Source organism: Lottia gigantea (assembly GCF_000327385.1).
Source record: "Lottia gigantea unplaced genomic scaffold LOTGIsca_25, whole genome shotgun sequence".
Taxonomy (NCBI): Eukaryota; Metazoa; Mollusca; class Gastropoda; family Lottiidae; genus Lottia; species Lottia gigantea.
The window spans coordinates 332402-355362 of NW_008708752.1; the positions used below are offsets into that span (position 1 = coordinate 332402).

Here is a 22961-nt window from a genome sequence, read left to right on the forward strand (position 1 = left end):
TTTCTAAATCATCCATCCAGTAATGATTTCTGTTAAAATTTTAAAATGACGGAATCTAAAAAATCAGTTTTAAAAGTAAACAGATTTGGACTTGGCATTGCTGAAAGCTGAAAGAGATTCAAAAGGGGTTTCTGGACATCTAGGTTCTATTTGTGCCATGATATTTGTGAAAGTGTGGTCAAGTTAAGACCAAGGAAATATGTGAGGTTCAAATAGAAGCTAGATGTATTCCTAATGTCAAGGCTGAGGAAACATCTTTTGAATCACTTTAAGTAATGAGATTGTGAATGTACATTAAATTTGTGTACATAGACCCGCACTTAAAATAGTCTCTAACCAAAATCATATCTGCTCCCATTCATACTTAGAAAATCATTTTGATTGATGAATGGTTTTATTTTTGTTGCGTTAGGTTGGCCCAAAACTTCGTCTTGCGGGGACATGGGAAAGTGGATATACAATGATCCAGCTATTTTATCGTCCAGAAGTCTCTCTGATGGTATGTTACCATACATGATTGACATTTTATTATCATCATCATCTTCATAACATCGCACCTTATCCCTCTTCTTGTTTTCAAGTTTACTAAATGCTTCTATGTCTTAAAAACTTAATTTAAAGTCCATCTAGACATTGGCATAATCTACTGGTCTTGAGTGATGACTAGGGCACATTGACAAATGTTAAGGTTCCGCATTAGTCAAGTCAAATATGATCTCTGTTGGTTTCAAAAACAGAATTCATCTGATGATCTCAAAAGCACTCATGATGGATACAAATCAGTAAAGCTTGTTGTATACATATTGGACAGCATCAATGAAGCACAGTTTACTAGAAAGAACAATGACAGAATGAGAAAGTATATTTGAAAATGAGACAAATCATGATGTATTTTGGAAAACAATGCTTGAATTTTAGACAAAAACTTTTAGATATGAAACAATTAACTCACTATCCAATATAATACCCAGCTAGAATTTTAATACCAGCTTTATTGGTGGTTTTAAATGGCAAATACAACATAAGATGAGCCATTGTTAATTAATTATTGAGTGACCTTTTGAACAATCTGATGAAATTTCAGTTCTAGATGTATCATTTTGTGTTTTCCTTTGGACTATTTCACTCACCATCTTTGATCTGACAAGATTTTATCCTGAAATATTTACTGTCACTTTTATTCAAACCAATCAAAAACTGTTTTAAGGAGGCGTTTGACAATGAATATCCTAGCCTCTTATTGAATAGTAATTTGCTACCTTCAATCACCCTAATCTCTTATTTAGGTAGTATGCAATATATAAATATTTTGGCAGTTCATGGATGGCAAATGGAGTTGCGTAAAGAAAAAGCACATTAGAAAGCATCTAGATATGCATTTTAAACAGATTGTACTAATAATTTGATGATATTTGTCAAGTATTTCTGTTATTTGACCCTTAGAGCATTCAGTAAACTTGAATATTCATTCACATGATACATAATTATTGTGGTTTCTGTTTTGGGCATCCACACATGTTCCGCAAGGACAGGCTTGCAGTTGTGTCCCTTATATCACAGTTTCCAAAATTTAATAAATGTTGAGCTAACATCTTCTCATGTATGTTGTGTGTGCATGTTTCTGATCAAGATATAAAAATTTAGAGCACTTTTGTAGTTCATTTGTGCACCATAATGATGAGTTTTCACCACCCTTGTCAGTCATTTTTATTTCCTTGGAATATTTAGGAAAATTAATGAAATTCAATGAAAATTATTCTCCATTTTTTCCAATCCTTTTTTAACTATCATTCAATAATGAATAATTACTGAATGAAAATTTTGGCTGGTCATTGCATATGGAAATGATAATCAAATTTGAACATATTAAATTGTAGACGAACTATGCATTTTATTTTCTGTTTGAAAGTGATATCAAAATTTGATTTGTACTCTATCATCTGATGAGATTATTTTGATTTGAAAGTAAAAGTAGTTGTAGTCCTTCAACTTAGTTGTAAATTCCCATATAATATAGAAATTAAATAGCATTTTACAGATATTGTAATTTAGAGCATGGAAACATGAATAAAAATGGTACAAAGCATCTGGACTACTAAAATTTACAACAACAATAAATTTTAAACTTACGTTAATGTCAAATTCCTAGTTCTTTTGTAAATTATTTTGTGTGTGATTTATAGCTGAAAGTATTTCATTTATCTATTATTAATTGGTGTTCCAATGTCAATATCTTGTATATTTATAATTTCAGGGTCTAGTCTAGGAGATCTAGCACCACACTGGTTAAATTCTATTCATCAATTAACAGAAACTGATAGTCAAATACCTATTAGCAGTGGTCGCCTCCCATTTTCACAACAATACGCAATGCGTAACCAAGCATGGCCTCAACAGACACACAATCCACCACCAGGATTCAGGACAGCCGGACGTCCCCACCACACACTGACACAGCACACAGAAGCACACACTTTAGCAGAAGGTAATTTGAACAGATAGTGTTAAAAAATTCAAAATTAATTGTCATAAGTAGTCATTTTGGCAAACCAAGTGGTTAAGTGATAGCAGTGTGTGCACATTATAATGCTCTTGACAGTTGGAAATCTAAAAAAAGAGTAGGCTAATTGGGTTGTCCTGGCAAAATTTCCCTCATTGCACACTACATGGTGTTGCAGTCTTCATTAGCCCAAAAAGGTGCAGACAAGTAAGACTTAAAACTCCATTCATTTGTAATTTGAATGGATAAGTTGTAAAACAAATAGAGTAGAAATAGATTATCATTTACCAGTAGTGTTACTAGCAAAATGATGAATGATTGCCAATTAAATAAAATTATTCTTATGCTGAAGTCTTAAGGCATTAACTATGTTTAATGCAACATGTGTAGTCATGGCATAATGTTTTAGGCAATTCTGCTCAACATATTACCTAAAATCGAATCAGATCAAAGATACTGAATTACTTTCATGTTTCTGTATTGGCCCAGATGCAATTTTGACATGTGTTTTTTTAATTTATCTTTATTTTTCTTGCAGGATTACAGTAAATTAAAATTTCAAGCTATTTTGTGCTTTCAAGCTCCATTTTTTTCTGTCTTATAATTTCTAAGCATGCAGTATTCTTACTTATTTAGAAAGCATACAATTTATGTTTTATGATTTGAATTTATGAAATATTGATCAACTTCTATCTTTACGACAATGGCATGCACCATTCATCTTGTGACTTTTATTTCAATTTTGAGTCTCAATCATTTAGACCTTCTGGCTAGTAACCAAGTTACATTGGCCACTATTATATTTTACTGACAAAAATTCCTGAAATATTTGTGCAAAATGCATTGGTTTATTTGAACGATAAAGTGTTTGAGTGATTGAGACTTCAAAGAAAATAAATAATTGAAGCTTAAATTTTGAGCTGAGCTTAACCAAGGATATTGAATCTGGTTGGCTGAAATTATGTTTATTATTATGTTATTGTTAGAGATTTAATATGTAGGATTTTGACTGCATCTTAAGTGCTAATTACCAATGGTTCTTAAATGGATCCATTCTTTAAGGGATCTGCCCCTTGAAATTTAATTTTTAGATGTTTTGAACTTATTGAGCATACAAGCTTACAAATCATTTCATGATGTATTTGGAAAAGTGATCTCCAAAATTTTAGAAATATTTTGTTGCAAGGAGATTTTTTCATTAAGCTCTTAGACGACTGAGCTAAATTCAGATCCGTCTGCCATTGTCATAAAGTTGATCTTCGAGCAAATCGAGTAATAGTTTAGGCTCACTTATTTGTGGTAGGTTAGCGAAGAAAACCCCGCATTTCGTGCATTAAATGCATACTGACTTAATTATATATAAACTCGTTAGACATTAAAATAAAGTGCATGTCAGATTTTACTTCTTGTGGAAAAAGGGAATGCTTCAATTTCTTTAAATGTTACTTATTTAAGCCATGATTAAATTCTTTGTGAAGAAACTGAAAAAGGCTAAAGGAAGAATAAATGATAGACGATATTGAAGGACATTGGATTAAGACCCATTATTGATGTTAAAATTGTTCCTTTGTTGAATTGAGAGTGTTTTCCACAAAATAGGTCTTTCGTTGGATGAAGAAATATGAACATTATATAAAAAGAAAATAGACTTTAAGACCAATCTAATTGTAATTTATAAAGTATTGTTGGTGGAAAATATTATATCTATTATTATTATTAACTACAATCTGCTGTATGGAAAATTAAAAAAAAGTCAAGGACCTATATTTGTGTTATATATCTTGATTTAATAGTTGGAGATGAATTTTGCTGTATTATCAACTTAACATATTTGACACGGATATGAAGTTTTGTGTGGCAGCTCCGCGCCAATTAGATAACAAATTTGATATAATTTGACTGGCATCAAGAAACACCCCTAAATGTTACAAATGAACTCTTCTGATCATCATTTACTCTTCATGTTAATATAAAGTATGCATGTGTGGAAGAGTTCAATTAGAAGTTGAGTTGATAAATAGATGACTTGCACTCTATTTCCAGCCTTACCTGCATTAATTCAACTACATGACATTTTGTAATTGAAAGACTATTTTCTTAAATGTGATACAGGTCCATGAATTCAAGTCAAGTGATAAGCACATATGTTTGCTGTATGTGATGACTGCTCAATTTCATACCACATCCAGACATAAAATCTCTAAGGCTTCACAATGTCAAGCTATTACCTTGACTGCAATAGCCACCCTTCTTGTATCAAGGAAGTTTGTAAATGCATTTGATTGGATTGTATGTTAGTGAATATAACCAATCATAGCCCTTGACAGACTGTAAACATTGTGACTTATTGTATCAAGAATTAACTCTATTTCATTTACCAATGAAAATGAAATAAATGAAGTTGGCCGTCCTAGCTGACTATGCTATAGAAACCTGCAAAGATGATGCAATATACCTCCATTGTAATCATTAAAGTAGACTATAAAAAAAATTGTTTAAAATTGCAATAAGCTTTATTTATACAATATAAAACATTTAATATGATTTACATGAGGTCTGGTCAAATAAAAAATACTAGAATAACAATCCACATTTAGCACTATTGAGCTATGTTATTTTTATTATTTATACAAAGTTTTCTGCAAATTACAAAAAAATTTGAATCATAGTTTAAATATGACAAATTCAAATTCAACTTGCAAATATATTTAAAGTTCTTAAGTCACTTGAATTTCGTTAAAGTCTTTATCAAAATTAATTCCCTTTTCAGGAACGCATCAATCAATTATATTCCTGATCATGAATTCAGATAGTGAAAAAAAATTGTGCACTCTCAGAAAACTTGACATTCACAAACAAGTAATTAAAGTCACAAATCCAAAGACTTTGAAGTGATATACATAGATTATTAAAACAACTAAACAGTTGACTAAATATTTGCTGTTCCAGCTGATACAGCTTAATTCTAGCTATTCAATACATAGCTGACTTTTTCTCAGACAATTTAGACTCATGACAATAACAGCATGTAAGGTTTACACTGCGCTATAACAGATATCAGATTTGTACTCTGAAAAGTGACACAAATAACTTAAGACTATAAGTATTTTAAGTTTACCAAAAATACTGGTTGTGTATACACGTAATACAATTTAATATATATGATATAAAACAAGAGCTAAAGGCCACCAGACACAGGGAGAATTTGGCGCGCCACTTGCTCACTCCACTAATTTCCGCATACGCTCAATGCTCGTCTCAGATCAGCCATTAAAACATGACAGTCAAAATGGTGGACTACTACAGTGACAGTTCAAGTGATGAGAGAATTCAGTTGTTTTTGTTGTTAAAGGGATGGTAAAGAGGTTTTCTAATTTTCATACCGATGCCTGTGGTTCTTGCAATTCCACTAAAACTAACGTGTTTTAATTAAAATAACACAACGTGCTATTAGTCCAGAGTAAATATTGCTGTTCCATTTTCTCTCCATGTGCAGGGACCTTTAGTTATATAGCTCGTATCACAGAGAATATGAAGATGAAAAAAGAAAATATGACAGCACAATTAAACTTAACTACTAGTATTCTTTAAATTTCATGGTCTTGTTTTTTAAATTGAAGAATAAAAAATTTGTATGTATAAACTGGAGATCTGAATAAAAACATTCAAAAATAAATAATTTGAAAATGCCCAATTTGGCAAGAATTATGCAGTTCATCCAGATAATTTTCATCACTGAATATTTTTCTAAGCATGAATGGATAATTGAATTCTCACTACATCCTTATATAGAATATATCTGAATACCATAATGCATGGTCTTTCCCCAAGGCAAGCTACTACTATTCAAGGTCTTCCATCAGAGCAAGCCATTTAAATTATATTAACCTTTCTGTCTAAATGTTTTGATTGAGTTAAAGGTGGGTGATAGTAAGATATATAGAATCAGCCATTACAGAGAATTTACATTTGGTTCTCTTCAATGCTGCTAATAAAGCAAAGAAAAGTAACATGAATAAAATTTACTTTGTACACAACAATCTATATAATATGTATTATAAAGAATCACTTTTCTACTTGCAATCCATGATCTTAAGTAATTGTTATATAACACATGTTCAAAGACATTTAAATTTCATCCAATTAAATACTCTTCTAAAATAAATATTATTCCAGATTACAAGATGTTTAAAAATTTCTATGCGATTTGCTGAAATCATACTCTTGAGAATGCAGGCTGTGGTACAGGCCACACAAAATACCTGTTCTGAAACACTTGTTTTTGTCAATATCTATTTTAGTTTATGATAGAGATGAGATAGGGGGCACTACTCAGTCAAATTATGACACAATCTGAATAAAATTTCAATCAAATCATGAATGGTGAATGTGGCAAAAAAAACAACAGAAACATTGAGATGTGCATTCAAACCAGACTGAAATTTTATAGAATTGTTTGTATGGAGACAGTTGCATCCCAGCTGTCACGGATCAAAGATAAATGTGATTGCACAAAAACATGGACGAAATTGTGATGAATAAGTAGCATTTACCCACAAAATTATCAGAAAAATACATTTATCTAGTTTATCAATATTATGACTTAAAAAAATAATTTCAAATAAAAATTCAAGCAAAAATAATGTGGTATGAAAAAGTGAAAAACACAAGTTAAAATATTTTTGATTTTTTGGCCTTATAAAATCTTTTTTTCATTTAAGTTTAGGAATAATAAAGTTATTCCATTTTTTGTCAAATTCACATTTCAAACCCCACAAAGACACCACTTTCATTACAATAATTAGGATTTTATGTGCAGCAAGGGGCCAAGAGTTAATTTCACAAAAGAAGACTAAAAATTTCCAGATTGACAAAGGAATTTATCTCATAGATTGATATAAATAATTTCTACCAAATTCTGGTATTTGATCAATCATAAAACTGTTAATGTAACAAAGTGAAATGTCAGATTTTTAAAATTTATGCAATTTAAGATTGAACTTGAACTTTTGTGAAGTGGTCTTGCCACCTTGCATGTATTTCGATCGGTGAAAACACTTAAAGGCGTATAATGCGCCAAATATCACTGTTTATAAACAGTTCCAAAAGAAACCTTTGATGTAAGGTTTTATTTTTTTCTGTTGGCTGGTCAGATTTATGGTAAAAATTGATTGTAAGAATTTATTGTTTATTGTTTGTAACTCAATACAGGCTTAATGCTTCTGCCTTGATTTTGAAGCTACATGCCAATATTATCTACATCAAAAACTGATCAGAAAGATTCAGACAAAAAACAGTGAGGTGGACTGGATTAAAATCCACATCTACAAAGCTTAACATAATAAAAAAAATTCCCTCAAATTTCAACATTTCAAGAAAATTCTTGATCACTGAAATCTATCAATCTTTTATATTCTCCATTCGACTCCTTTTCTGGTTTAAACTGTATCTTGGGTTGTCGACTTCGAGTACTCTCTGTCAAACCATTGGTATATGTTGGAGATTCAATCAGATCTAGGGGTAAAACATCATCATCATCTCTTAAAGGTTCAAAACCATCTCTTGATGGAGTATGGATCAAGCTTATAGTCTTTTTACTGGATGCCACGTTCTGCATGATGATATAAATTATAAGGGAAATGGATCCCCAGACCAACATGGAGTACATGAGCGCCATTTCTGACTCATGACTACAAATATATCCAGTTATAAAGGGAACAATCATCTCACCCAATGATGATCCCACAATTAAAATTCCAGTGGATTTCCCTGTCAGAGGAAAGTAATGATCAGCCCAAGAAATTCCGGTCGGAAACAAGGAAGACATTCCTAATCCAAGAGTCAAAGTTCCAATCCACAAGAAAATATCGGATTTCAATGTACCAAAACATAATATTATAGCTCCAAGAATTATTAGAAATAAGTCTGCAATGAGCATACATGGTGGTGAGCACAGTTTCGCTACCAAAATAGCTATACCACGACCAGCAGCAATCGACCCCCAAAATGCAGAGGTCACTGTGGCTCCTTCCTGCTCTGTCCAGTTCATTTGTTTCACAGAAAATGTTGAAAGTAGTCCTCCATATGTAACCTCCATACCAACGTAAACAAAGAAAAATAAGAACAGTAATGTCAGAATGACAATTCTAAACGTGGCTGTACCTTGACGAAGTTTGTTCTCCTTTTCCTCTTGAGGTGTTGGGACATCTTTGTGATTTTCCTTACAATACAATACAAGAAACATAATGGCATTGACTGCCAGCAGCAGTCCAATTATCATGTAGGCAAACTGTATGTTGGACATGTTTGACAAAGCATTGAGAGCAGAGTTGAAGAGATCGGCAGAGGTAACGTCTGGTTTTTTATAAGTTGTAGTATTGACAGAGCTGTTCGTTGATGTAATTGCAACTTCACTTGTAGATTTGACTGGAAAGTCAGTAATCATTTTTGACGCTGATGTGGTTGTTGCAACTGTAGTGGAAGTTTGAGGCGTGGGTGTTGGTGTGGAAGTGGTTGTTGTAGGTGTTGTTGTAGATGTTGGGGTGGTTGTTGTAGGTGTTGTTGTAGGTGTTGGAGTGGTTGTTGTAGGTGTTGTTGTAGGTGTTGGAGTGGTTGTTGAAGTGGTTGTTGTAAGAACCTGGGTAGTAGTTGTAGAAACTGGAGTTGGTGTTGTAGTAGCTTCAGTTGTAGTTGGTTCTAGAGTTGTGGAAGTATTATTTTCACCATCATTAACCACTATTGTAGATCCATTTACAGAAATAGTGTAATTTAACGATTGAACCATTGTAGTTGTTGAAAACTCTTTGGAATCTTCTTCAGATTTTTTTGCTTCTTCCTTTCCTTTTTTCAAATCCTTTGAAAGATCACTGCCATCTGGATCCTTTCCTGATGAATTTGTTATTGTAGGTTTTTTGGGTAATGCAGCTGGAGCTATTGTTGTTGATTTAGTCAAATTAGAATTCTGAAGGATGGTCTCTAGATCAGAACTGTTAGTCACATTATTTTCACTATCAGCCAGTCTTTTTACTAAATGATGTTCCAAATTTAAATTGGATTTTATGTCTTCTAGATCAACCAAAACTGGTGAGTTACCTTGATATGGATGATTTTTGATAACACTATTGTTGTTAGCCTGAGCTAAGAGTTCTGGATTCATTAGAAAAGGTTCTGCTAATAAAGGAGCAATACATGCTCCAACACCAAAAGCAAAATGAAGTAATTGCATGTATGGTGCACTTTTTCTCCCCCATATTTTGATACACAACACATTACCACCTACAAGAGAAACCACAGTTAAATATTTTATATTTTAGATATAGAAAATCAGGTTTTTGGTATGAGTGTTTTCTTTATTAATATTCCCTAATCCAACGTGCCCATAGCAAACAAATACCATACGGTTTTTACTTACTGATCAGTTGTAACCCTTTTTTAACATTGATAGACTGAATTCCCTTCTGACTAGGAACTTATCATTCAAAATTAGAAAATCATTAGCTTAAAAAAAACTACATTTACATTTGCTCAGCTGCAAGAACAATACCAACTCTTTTAATAATCAAAATATTGACATGTGGTTCTCATATAATCAAATAAGATAGTGGATCATATCCAACTAGGCCCACTTCGACATGCAGTTGGTGAAACGATTAACTTTCTAAATAGATCTTAATTCAATATAATTGCAAAGCTAGTATTATGAAAATTGCTTTAAAACTATGAGCTAATTCACTTTTTTCTAGATCATAAGAGTTAACAATAACAAGGGGATTATAATTCTCAACTGTAGCAAAATGTCTAACATCATTTATTGCTCATATACCTACATACCAAGTATTATTGAAAAAAGGTTGCAAAGAGAAGCATCTGTGGGATTGCATTTTCAATATACGATATTACAGGGGTTAATATTTGAATACTTCCACATATTTATAAAACTATATTCCATTATATCTTCTTACCTGTGTCTAATACTCCCATAGAAATTCCTTGGAATGCTATCATAATAGCTAGAACAGTTAAAACAGTACACCATGGTGCTACTGTAGTAGCTATAGAAGTTAATACTAGAGTATAGAAGAGTAATAGTAGTTGGTCAAATTTATCAAATAAGAATCCACCAATAATAGAGCCTAGTAAATAACCCAGTGATCGGGCTGTGAATATGAGTAATATTTGAGATACATCTGTATTAACTCTATGTGATAGATCTAATAATGTTGGCCCTGGTATAGCTATACATAAACCCTGAAATTATAACCATAAATAATAAACATTAATATTTTGCTACAAACAGAATACTTATACATGTACATGTATTGTACTTCATTTCTCTGAAGTTGTATTTCTCTTGACATAGATGTATTTGATTGGGTTTATATTGTGCTGCCATAACATATTCCCCAATTCACAATATTGTAATAGGCATTCTGATCTTCAACCAGACCTAACTGGTAATATAGGTCAATCAGCTTTCTTGAGTCAAACCCTAGGAATGTACAATTTTCTACCCCTCCCCCATTTCAATCAAGAAAGGACTTCAAGTGCTTATCAAATATATTATTTTGATATTGAATTTGAGTTGCCAGGATCACTTATATTCCCCCTCCAAATTTAATATTATGTGGTACCGTACCGATATCGAATGATTGATAGATAATGATATACAGTGTCTGTGCCCCTTTCCCTTTGATATCTTACAACAATTTCATAATAAGTAATTCACAGGTATTCACATAATTAAAAATTTCAAACTTACCAAAGCGAAAAATGCAACACACAACACAACAGTTTTAATAAATTTCCTTGACCAATTTGATTGTGTAGATTTTTTATTTCTCTTGGATGCTGTAGATGAACCATCAGACAGTAAACCTTCCTGATCAAATAATATTTGTTCATCATCTGCCTCTTGCATCATTTTGAAAGATTTTGGGATTTATATATTTGTTACAAATATCTTATATTAAGACCATCTTTAATATCCTGTACTGATTTACTACAACCTGAAATGAGATAATAATCAAAAATATCAATTCAATTATTAATTTGGCTTATATTTACCATGTTTAAGGCTGACAGAAGACATTCCAAGACAATGGCATGCAATTGAATATATTATTTTGAATATTTGAGAAATGACAGAACAAAATTAATGTAATCTTGGGATAGGCTTAACTAACTGTGTCATGTTTATTTATTGACATTAGAATATGGAGAGACAATATTGAGGTTTACAAATATAACCTTATATTGACCAATCATGAGAGGATTGAGACGTTAAAACGTCCATAATTAATATGTCATTCGGAATCTTGTGTATTATGCCAATGAGATGAGTAGGCTTTGACAGTTTTGACACATAAATTTTATTTTCATCATGTTACAGAAAGAACTTACACACGATGCACTCGAATCAAGGATTGTCGACATACAGACCAAAATTTTAAAAAGTCATATCTTCATTTGACAAAATGTTTTTGTAAGTCTAACAGACTTTTATTCCACGTCAACAAATGGAATATATATCATACTTATGTCAGAAAAAATAACACATCAAACCGGAAATAAGACGACGCGAAACTAGGGGGAAGTAACTCTCACCTTTTACTTCCGGTTAGATGTCAAAAACTGAAAGTAGCTGTCAAAAATAAATAAGAGCCCTAGTATTCCAAAACAAGCACTAATATAATCAGAAAAAAAGTAATAGAATGCTTCGTTACATGTAAGGCCAATTCGAAATGAGGATGTTGGATCTACTTTTAAAGATTAAATTATGCTTATCACTCATAAATTTATCATTTGCTGGCAAGAAGCAAAAACTTTGATAGGGTAGCAGAGTGATCTTGGAAAATAACCATAAGTTACAGTTGTAAAACAGGCAAAATCCAGAGACCATGAAAAAAAACCCCAAAAGAATAAGAGTAAACCAACATTCTCTCCAAAAGTATCATGTACCTGAGTAGACGGGTGTAGGCACAAGGCAGTCAATTATCAAGAATCGGTAGTTCAAATAGGTTGGCTAAGTAAATCAAATAGAAGTCGATGATAACTTATTTTGTCCCAGCCTAATATGGTCATTTGCCTACCCCCAGATTTTAGTGTTGTGTAGGTCTGATAGATCTAATGAATGATAACAGCTGTAAAATCACCCCATCAAATATTTCAATTCATCATCACCAGACTATGGAACAAAAATTACCATCCATTGTTATATAAATAGCATCAAACCAAATTAAACACCTCACTTAGAAATATTTTTTCATAGATTCAAGATGGGTAATGGTCAATCTACTGCTGATATGGATTCAAAGGAGGCAAAATTTATACAGAACGCTATCGATACTCATCAAGTTGTGATATTTTCTAAGACATATTGTCCTCACTGTAAGACTGTTAAACAGATATTTGCTCAACTCAATGTCACACCGAATGTGGTAGAATTGGATTTGGTAGATAATGGAACAAAGATGCAAGATATTTTACATCATATGACAGGAGCTAGAACGGTAAGTTTTCATTAAAAGCATTTTCAGACAGAAGTATCTGCCAAGTTCAATTAACAAGTATGTGATCAAATTCTTTATCGCTTTGTACACAGATTTATCATTTTTTGTAAACATTGTAAAAATCATTCTTGGATATTATCATCAATGTTAGTAGAAGGAGTAAAGCCTGTCACAGAGGTAATGATAGTTTGAAAATCTACGCTAAGTTTTGATTTGTAGGCGAGTGGAAAATTGCAGTTTATTTAAGTGTATCGGGGACACTGATAGCATCAATTTGCACCATTCCAATTTTCAATTAGACGTCTCTTGTGCCTGCAATTTCCCTAAAACTAAGTGTTTGATGACGTCAGTAATTGCAAAATATGCTGTGACATTTAGGCTTAGACCCCCTTGTAATTAGTGACGTCATCAAATACTTTTAGTGGAATTGCAAGAACCACTGATGTCTGATCGAAAATTGATGCTATCAGTGTCCCTGATACACATAGAAATTTTAGAAAACCCCTTTACAAACCCTTTAAGGGAAGTTGAATTTAAGCTCTATTAACTGATTTAAAACACTATTTTGCTTTAAAATGAACTGAATGGTGACTCAGCAAGTATAGTTGCATGCTTAATTGACAATTGCATGTTTCCTTCATTTTGGATACTTAAATGATCAATACATCAGACTGTATTGCATAGTTTTGCTCTTCTGAATTAACATAAGTTCATTTTGTTTCATTTTGTTATATATTCAGGTACCAAGAGTGTTTATTACTGGTAAATCTATTGGAGGAGCTAGTGAAACAAAAACTTTTCTTAAAACTGGACAACTACAAGAAATGCTTAAAATATCATCAAACAAAGCCAAAACTATCAATCAAAAATAGTGCTTCTTCTGGTTTCTATTCTATCCATTCTTTGAAGAAGCCTATAGCATTTATTTTTAAAGACTCAAATTTCTTATAAAATTTAATCATTTTGTTTTGGGGATAAATTTTTCTTTTTATTGAACAATTGTTGTGTTATATTTTTGGATGCTAAGAAGGCATCAGTCGATCCATTATGTGAAACTAAACAAATAGTCAGTATAAGACACTTGTGCCCAAAACTTAACTTAAATATAATCCTGATTTTAAGAAATACAGTAATCTGATTGGGTAGCAAAACTAAATTTAAAGTTAATTTTAGTGATTAACCAATCAGATGACTGGAACACTAATATCATCTTTAGTTAAGTTTTTAAGAATAAGGCACCAGAAGATTAAATGAAAACTGTATAGTTTAGCAGTATTTGGGTAATTGAAATATGGTATTGTTGAATCCATCACACTAGGAAAGAAGGGCATTATTGATGTCTGGAATGCACTAGAAGCTTAAACGGAATAGTCAATAAAATATGTGCTTTTCTGCTAATAGAGCTCGGTTATTGGTACCTTTATCACTTTTCAGATGAAGATATCCTACAAAGAAAATGTTCAGTGAAAGCTTTCACTGTAGTCACTTTCAGACTGTTATGTTTTTGATTGATTAAAAAGGGGTCCAAAATCAAAACTTTAATTTTCAAAAGTGCTATGGATGGCTGAATTTCCCTTTACAAATCTCTATATTTACACATTCAAATTCTTACACATACTAGGTAGCCAATGAGATTAAGCTTATGTGAGTGCCTTATGTAATGTATTTTTCTGCTATGTTATGTATCTGTGTATATGTTTTGTAATTATAATCCAATTAAAGAGAGCTGTAGCAGAGATTTCAACCTAGAGGTAACTTGGAAATTTTCATGGAGAAATGAGGTGTTTTGAAGTTTAGCATAAAATTTTTGGACAATTATAATTTAATAATATAAGTTATTCTATTTAATCATATTATATTCTCCAAAATGAAAAATATTGCAAGGAAATAGTAGATATTTATAAAGGAAGGAGGTAATGCAAATTATCTAGGATCCTATAAGAAATAGATTGAAAACCTTAAAACTATAGTGCTGAGAATTCAACATCATTCACCAACAGTTCACTTAGCTCAGTTTTTAAAAAAAAAAAACAGTTCAAAATTTTCCCCTTGGAAATATATCTTTATTAGGGGAGTTATGATAATCATTACTCACTTACAGTTCACTAATTTACTAAACACTATTACTTTGACTGAGTAGAGCTCTGAACACAGAACTCAGAGAACTGAGTCGATTTGTCTAATACATAACTCACTAACAGTTTACCAATTTACCCAAACTGATTAAATAGAGCAACACCTCACTGAGTATATTTTAAAAACAGTTCACCAATTACCACAATATGTAAAGTATATCTTTATTAGTGAGTGGTGATGAACAATACTGAACACCAAATCACTCATTTACTAAATACCAATTATCGACTGAGTAGAGCAGTAGTTCACTCACTAATTTACTAAATATTGAATAGAGTTGTGTTAAATATTAATAAGTATTGTTCACTCATCTCAATTTGCATAATCATACCTATATCAAGAAAGCTGTAGTTCACCAATTTACCTTAATTTAAATTGATTGAATAGAGAAACACCTCGCCAACAGTTCATCAATATACCACAATTTGCAATACATATCTTTAGTAGTGAGTAGTAGTGAATAGTACTCAACATTACTTAGAAATTTAATAGTAGTTCACTCACCAATTTTAAGAAACATAAGAATTTACCTTAAGACTTGATTGAAGAGAGCAACACCTCTATCAGCTGAGTAGATTTTAACAGTTCACCAATTACCACAATTTGTATTGTTTATCTTTATTAGTGATTGTAGTGAATATTACTCACTAACAATTCACTCCCCATTTGACCAAACATTAGAACTTGATTAAGTAATGTTTTGAAAACAGTTCACCAATTATCAGTACTCAACATCACTCACTAAAAGTTCATCAGTTCATCAATTTACTCAAACATATGACTTGATTGAACAGAGCAACACCTCTATCAGCTGAGTACATTTTACCATAATTTGTAATTTGTGAATAAGAAAACAGTAGTTATAAAATAGTATTTTTTATTTATTGAAATAGACTTTTAAAGAATAACAATTCCAGAGCAGTTAAAAAACGAATAAAATGTTTACATAACAAATTTGATATCAAATGCAGTGCAAGAACACTATGTTTACTTCAAAAACATGCTGAAACAACCCTAGAATAATTGGAGCTTGCCATGGGAGATATTTGCCAAGATTCTGTGTAATTTTCTTATGACCACCAGCCAATCAAATCCCTGCCCTCTCCTGTGACTCAAACTAAATGTGCATTCATTGTCTTATTCTTCTCAGAATACACCTTTTGTACAAGTCACAAAATCCCAGCATTGGAGAAGGCAGGAATTTGATTGGCTGGTGGTGTCAATAAACAGATAATTGTTCTAAAAGGCAGTTTAAGACCCTATATCAAAGATATATGCTAATAAATATAGAACGAAAGTTTGTTCCAATTAGACTGATTATTCAAAGAGGGGTCTTAATCCACAAACTCCAATGAATCTAAGAGCATGTATGTTTACTGCAATACAATAATAAATATAACTAAATAACTTATTATTTATGAAACTTTTTTTGATCATTGAATATGACAAGCAAATTTCTTTTGACTTCTCAGTAATGTTTTAGACTTTGCTATTGCTATGTATTTTCTTACTGCAAACAGAACTGTTTTGGACTTCTGAGCCTCATCAGCCTCAGATGATCCCACATATTTGGTAGCATCGTACCATGCCAGAGTGCTCAAACTAGCATACACACTTACGACAATGGTACACTCCAGTATTTTCTTATACAGTTATAGAATGTTCTTATATGTGCATAGAATAAAATGGAGAGCAGGATAAAGTTGTTCAAGCTTTCTGTGCTTGACACTTAAGTTCAGCTTCCTTTTCAGAACGAAAATCAGACATCCTGTTCATCTTCAATTGAATAAACCAAGGACAATAAAATCATCTTATCTGCCTTGTAGAATGGTCTATACATTTAAAACTGTTGACATTGAATTTTTTCTAAAATTGTAAACAAATCAGCAATCAGATTTCCTTTCTAAATAGTGTTACAGGTAGTTAAAATCTCTCAATGCATATTTTAGATGACTTTAATAACATTATCATAAGGTCCTGAAAATAACTTGCAGAACTCATTAAATAAACACTTAAACTAAATAATATATTATATAATATTCTGTATAAAGATTGTAAAAACGGATTTCAAGTGCAACAGACAAAAGGGATATGAACACAAGGCACTAAATATATACATTTCTAAAACAGACAAACAGTTCTTAAGGAATATTTACCAGAAAGGTTCCCTTTAAAATTACAATTTACATACTATAATACAATCTGGAATTATATACAAATACTAATATTGCACAGAATTAATAAGTATCGGTAGCAGAAACAAAGGTAGAATTATATTTACAGACCACAGAAACTCATATTGAGCTTAAATGGGGCATAGGTCAGTTTTCAACAAGGATAGGTCTTAAGACAGCCAACCAATATTCCTGATAAAACAGACTTGATACCCCAGAGAGCTAGAAAATAATGGAAACCAGAGATAATTATCCACAAGTAAGAAAGACATAGGCATTAACCTTCCAACAACCTGTAGAAAAGTAGAAGAGATACATTCAACAATATACAATATATCAAAGTTATATAACATAACATAAATATCAGATAATAGCAGTCATAAGGAGTTTTTAGCAGTGATCTATAATGCACTTGATGTAAAAATTATTTTCACTTTGACCATCTTGAGCCATAAAGACTTTAGTGTCAGTAAAATTCAGGGACTTACTTTCGTATTATTAAGTTTTGGTTGAATATGGGTGTATAACTGAATATGGGTGTATATCTGAATATGGGTGTATATCTGAATATGGGTGTATAATTGCATATGGGTGTATAACTGAATATGGGTGTATAACTGAATATGGGTGTATATCTGAGTATGGGTGTATAACTGAATATGGGTGATATTTCTTACAATATAGTTTTTAGTGGTTTTAAACACAATATGACATTCTGTTCTTTTCAAAAAGAGAATCCATAAATATTTATCCAACAGGACAATATGAACATATGCTTCAAATATTATTTTAACTCCTAAAATTACAATAACAAAACATTTTCACTCTCAATACAATTGTAAAGCGATATATTATGCAAATTGGTCATTAAAATTTATGGAATTAATTAACATAAGGTATATTATGGCCATATGAAACAATATTACAAACAATATAGTTGTACAAAGGGTTTTAATTCGTGATAAAAAATCGGTCTGGTGGATCTCAGATACAATTTTTAAACTGACCCTTCATGCTTTGAGGCTCAAGATGGTGGAAGACTAGATTAGCACTGAATATATGTTAAAGACAACAGCATACAACAATAAATATGAGCCATTGAATGGCCATTCTCCAACAAGCACTTGAACACAAGAGTATTTCCACATCTTGAATACCCCTTGAGTCTTATCACATACCTATATTTACTACCCTGGGACAACTGAATGATTCATAACTTATGCAGATTTCATGAAATAATTCATTTACAGAGATCTAAAGTTTTAACATTTCTAAAAATACACGCCATGTACAAAAGGAATGCATTAGTTATCCCAGGGTGTTAAATCGGTGTCAAATTACTCTAGGTATCACAAGGATGATGTTACACTAAAACAGTATTCGTTACCTCTTGTCTAAATGTTGTAGGAAGCTTAACAATAGGAAATAGAATTCAACATCAATTGTCAAAAATTGTATAATGATGAACACATTACAAGACACAAATAACAATATATCCTATGCTCCAGAGTGAATTCAACGAGGTATTTATGACTGGGAAATTCACTGTATTTCCGAGAGGTAACGAATACAGCATAAGACCAGTTCCTATCCAGCAGAAACCTGATTGAAGAGCATGATCAATATACAGCCCAACACCTGTTTTGTTCATAAAATATAAGATTTTCCTAGACCAGATTATTTGCCACCACTGCAACATTTCTTTTTCTTGGTATAAGTCATAGTGTCTAATCTTAGAGCATCTTCTATTGCCTTGTCTTCTTTTTCTCGTAGCAAACTGAAAATCAAAATAAAGATTTCAAACTCAGTAGTTGATGCGTTGAACATCATAGAGAAGTATCATTTCAAATGTGATCACTTATATGGAATACTTCCAAAAATATTTTAAGATTTCACTTTGTACATTTATAATGACAAAATATTTGCACTGTTAAAACAGTGTTCAATAGTGTTCAACACATCAATTGTAGAGCCATATTGAAAAATTAAAACAGAACCTGAAACATGTTTGAGTTTCACCCTGTGCGATCTTAAGACAACTGATTTATTTCAGCCTGCGTCCTACTGAAGTTTGTCAAGTAGAGCTTGTTTTCATGACAACACTGTGAGACAAGTCCAGAATGTTTGCTCATAATTATCAAATGCAAAAAACTGAAGCAAAATATCCTCCAATCTGATGGTCTAAATGCCATTACTGTTAACATCCACATAATTGTACAAACCTTGACAGACCATCAATAGTTTCTGGGATACCATTACCAGACTTAGAACTAGTTTCATAAAATAAAGCACCATATTCCTACAAATAGACATCTATACATTACAACAATTCTTTGTTTTTCATCTAAAGGGGTATACTCATGTAATATCACCCTTAGTTAAAGTTCAAATTCAGCAATCCATATTACTTTTAGGAGTGAACATTCAGCACCTGGAATGTCTACAGTTGAATAAAAAATATGCCAGAGGAAGGTTGACAGCCCAAAGCTGCCAAGTAGCCTGCAAATATCAAATTAGTTTTGATAAGAATGGCAATTGTTCCGGTTTATTGTTTCATAATTGAATGCAATAATACTGAAAATAGTTCCCAAAAAACTTACATCAGCTAGATGGTTACCGGCTTTAGTTGTGACAACACTTTCATGTTTATCATCTAATAAATCTGTTTTATTTCCCACAACAACTAGAACTGTTCCTTCATCACAACCTTCCTGTAGAATGAATCATTTTGATATTAGTATCAGAAAACAGCAAAAATTTACTAAACCTACTTCAGATTGTTGTTCTGAAAAGTGATACAGGTAATTGATAGTGTGATATATCTACTAATAACTTAAGATAGCTACATGCTTTAATCTATTAAATGCAAAGGTAACATTCTTTTGTTTGTCAACACTCAAATAGATTGATCTGATACATTTGATTTACTCTTAAAACGCCCAATTTCAGCTATCTGTATCACTTTTCAAAATTAAGAAATCATGGATGTGGGTTGTAATTCAAGTCTAGAATCATGGTAATGAAGACTTTTCAAATATGCTAGAATTTTTTTTTCAAATTTCAGACAATAAAAGATCCAACTTTCATTTCATTTTTTGTATTAGTTTATATTTTTAGTATAGCCACTTCAGAGTAAAACAAAATGAAAGTTGGGTCTAATTCTAATTAGACTGTAAAAGATCAAACTGAAAACTGACATCGAGCCATATTAGCTGGGAAACCAAATATTTAGTCTACTGTATCTTTAAGTCCTACCTTGACACTAATCATCCAATTTCTGACATTTTTAAAACTAGTTTCTGATGTGATATCATACATTACTACTACACCATCAGCTTTTCTAAAATACTGTTTAGTTATACTTCGGAATCTGAAACAGATGTTTTCCTTTATTATTTGTTCTTTTAAAACAAAATAGAAGTTAGTCCTATGGTATTGGATTAGCTGTTGATTTTTTTAACATGCATTGACAGCTGCAATTTGATAAGTTGCAAGACTGTGTTGCTATGCAGTGTGCAATGAGATTCCTAATCATGAACAGCCTCTACCAGCTACAGAATGCAGGTCCACATTCAACATGGTGGTGAATATATTTCAATTTGAGAAGCTAACTAAAAACAATCAAGATTTATAAGATTTATTGGAAATTTCCTGTTTAATTTTTCATGTTTAAAACTAAGTACTAACTATATTGACTCCACCCTATTTTTAGCAGATCTCTTTATTTATGACCTCTGCCAGTGCTTTACATAGGAGTTTTTAGAGACCTCCTCACTCTGAATACCAAATCAGATTTTGTCTATTCAGATATATGGTGCAAGGAGACTTATACTGAGGTCATAGATGTGCATATCAACAACATTAATATTGATCAACAAATGAATCAAATAAGTTGAATATCAAAATATACCTTTCCTGACCAGCTGTATCCCATAATTGTAAAGCTATAATATGGCCATCTTGTTCTACTGTTTTAATTTGGAAATCTACACCTGTTAACAGAAATAAATAAATCAATTAGACATAAGATAACAAGATATTAGATACTAGTCTGAACTGGTTCATAATCATATTCTAATATGCCTTTCTGGTGCTTGGGTCAAATTTGAATGCTCCAAGCCAGCTTTTCTTTAATAGTAAATATCAGTAAAAAAAAGATCCAAAGAGCATGAATATCAAACTTATCATGAGGTATATTCAAGAATTGCTCATATAAAACATATACAGGGATCTATATACAGCCTTAATGTCAGTGCCATAGAATATCAAAACTTGGCCATATCCTACCTATTGTTGCTGCAAATTTATCTTTAAAGGAATCATTACAGAATCTGTGTATAAAACTACTTTTTCCTACACCAGAATCACCAATAAATACCACTTTAAATATTCTTTCTGGTCCTTTACTTTTCAAACACTAGAAATAGAAATTTATAAATAGAAATCAATAGGAATATTCTCTTCTTATCCATAGACTACCAACTTTTTTATTGTTTCTTTGCAACTGTTATTTCAGATATCAAAGGGATTGTAAAGAGGTTTTCTAAATTTTTTAAGTGTATCTGGGACACTGAAATTATTTAATCAGATGTCTGTGGAAAATTTTAAATCAGATGTCTGTGGTTCCTGTATTTCATGACGTCACTAATGGCAAAGGGCCTTAGACGTCTGATTGAAAATTGGAATGGTGCAACTTGATGTTATCAGTGTCACTGATACACATAAGAACCTCTTTAAAGTCCCTTTAATGTGTATGCATATGAATGCAGTATAATGGTGATTGAAATATCAAACAATAACCTTACCTTAACAGCTTCTGTACTGTCTATATGGTCTGCTGCTGCACCTAGAGGTTGATCTCTTACTGCTCTTATTTCATTACTCATTGAAGAACTACAAAAAGGAGGTAAGAAAGTCAATTACATTCTCAGACACACCAAAGAACTCTCTGAAAATTCTACCTCTAACAAAAAGAACTAATCAAAAACAGACTATTGCAAAATAAAAATCATGAATTCTGATTATTTTTTGGAAAAATATTTTTGACTTTGGCACAAATATATGGAGTCAGGAGACAAAATAATGCTGAATCGATCCAAATTGCATTTTTAAGAAACACCATTCTTATATTTTACCATTACCCTGGACTTGTGCCTTAACCAGCTATATAATAATTGGAATTTACCAAGTACTAGCACCATTGATAGGAAATAGTGGTGCTTTAGTTATGTGTTTTAAAGTGTTTCAAAGAACGCAAAGTGAAATGTGTAATAACTTGATGTTAGATTGTGATCAAATATTTTGAAATGATATTCCTTCAATTGAATGATCATGCAAATGGTAATCAACATTTGATACATTATCTACTTTTGTTCATAATGATCAGATTTTCCACAATTACTCATAACATAAGAAATGTTCCTTATTCATGCTTTAAGCTGAATTTATATGTGATTTGACTACCTCATATGGCCCTTTCTGCAGACACCAAGAACAATTTCTAATTGTAAATAATCAATCAATCTAATTAAAAATTATAATACTAGGGTTTAAGGATTTAATTTATACCTAGAATTTCTTCCTGAATGCAATATATAACCAGCTGAGAAAAACTGATCACTTTCCATTTTCTTTTGTATTTAA

General features: G+C 31.7%; 3 protein-coding genes across 3 annotated transcripts; 1 reads left to right on the forward strand and 2 right to left on the reverse strand.

Annotated features, from left to right (window-relative positions):
• Window positions 1–7871: 7871 nt before the first annotated feature.
• LOTGIDRAFT_116948 (hypothetical protein) lies at window positions 7872–10600 on the reverse strand (the record flags this gene model as incomplete). Its single annotated transcript, XM_009055566.1, has 3 exons — window positions 7872–8854; window positions 9620–9775; window positions 10462–10600. Coding segments are annotated over 3 exons (1278 nt in total), but the record flags the coding sequence as incomplete, so codon positions are not given.
• Window positions 10601–12774: 2174 nt separating this feature from the next.
• Window positions 12775–13880, forward strand: LOTGIDRAFT_116841 (hypothetical protein; the record flags this gene model as incomplete). Its single annotated transcript, XM_009055567.1, has 2 exons — window positions 12775–13008; window positions 13749–13880. The coding sequence occupies 2 exons, from the start codon at window positions 12775–12777 to the stop codon at window positions 13878–13880; spliced, it is 366 nt and encodes a 121-aa protein (XP_009053815.1).
• A 5635-nt stretch (window positions 13881–19515) lies between these two features.
• LOTGIDRAFT_117008 (hypothetical protein) lies at window positions 19516–21726 on the reverse strand (the record flags this gene model as incomplete). Its single annotated transcript, XM_009055568.1, has 5 exons — window positions 19516–19617; window positions 19919–20029; window positions 20574–20688; window positions 21229–21310; window positions 21606–21726. Coding segments are annotated over 5 exons (531 nt in total), but the record flags the coding sequence as incomplete, so codon positions are not given.
• Window positions 21727–22961: the final 1235 nt, after the last annotated feature.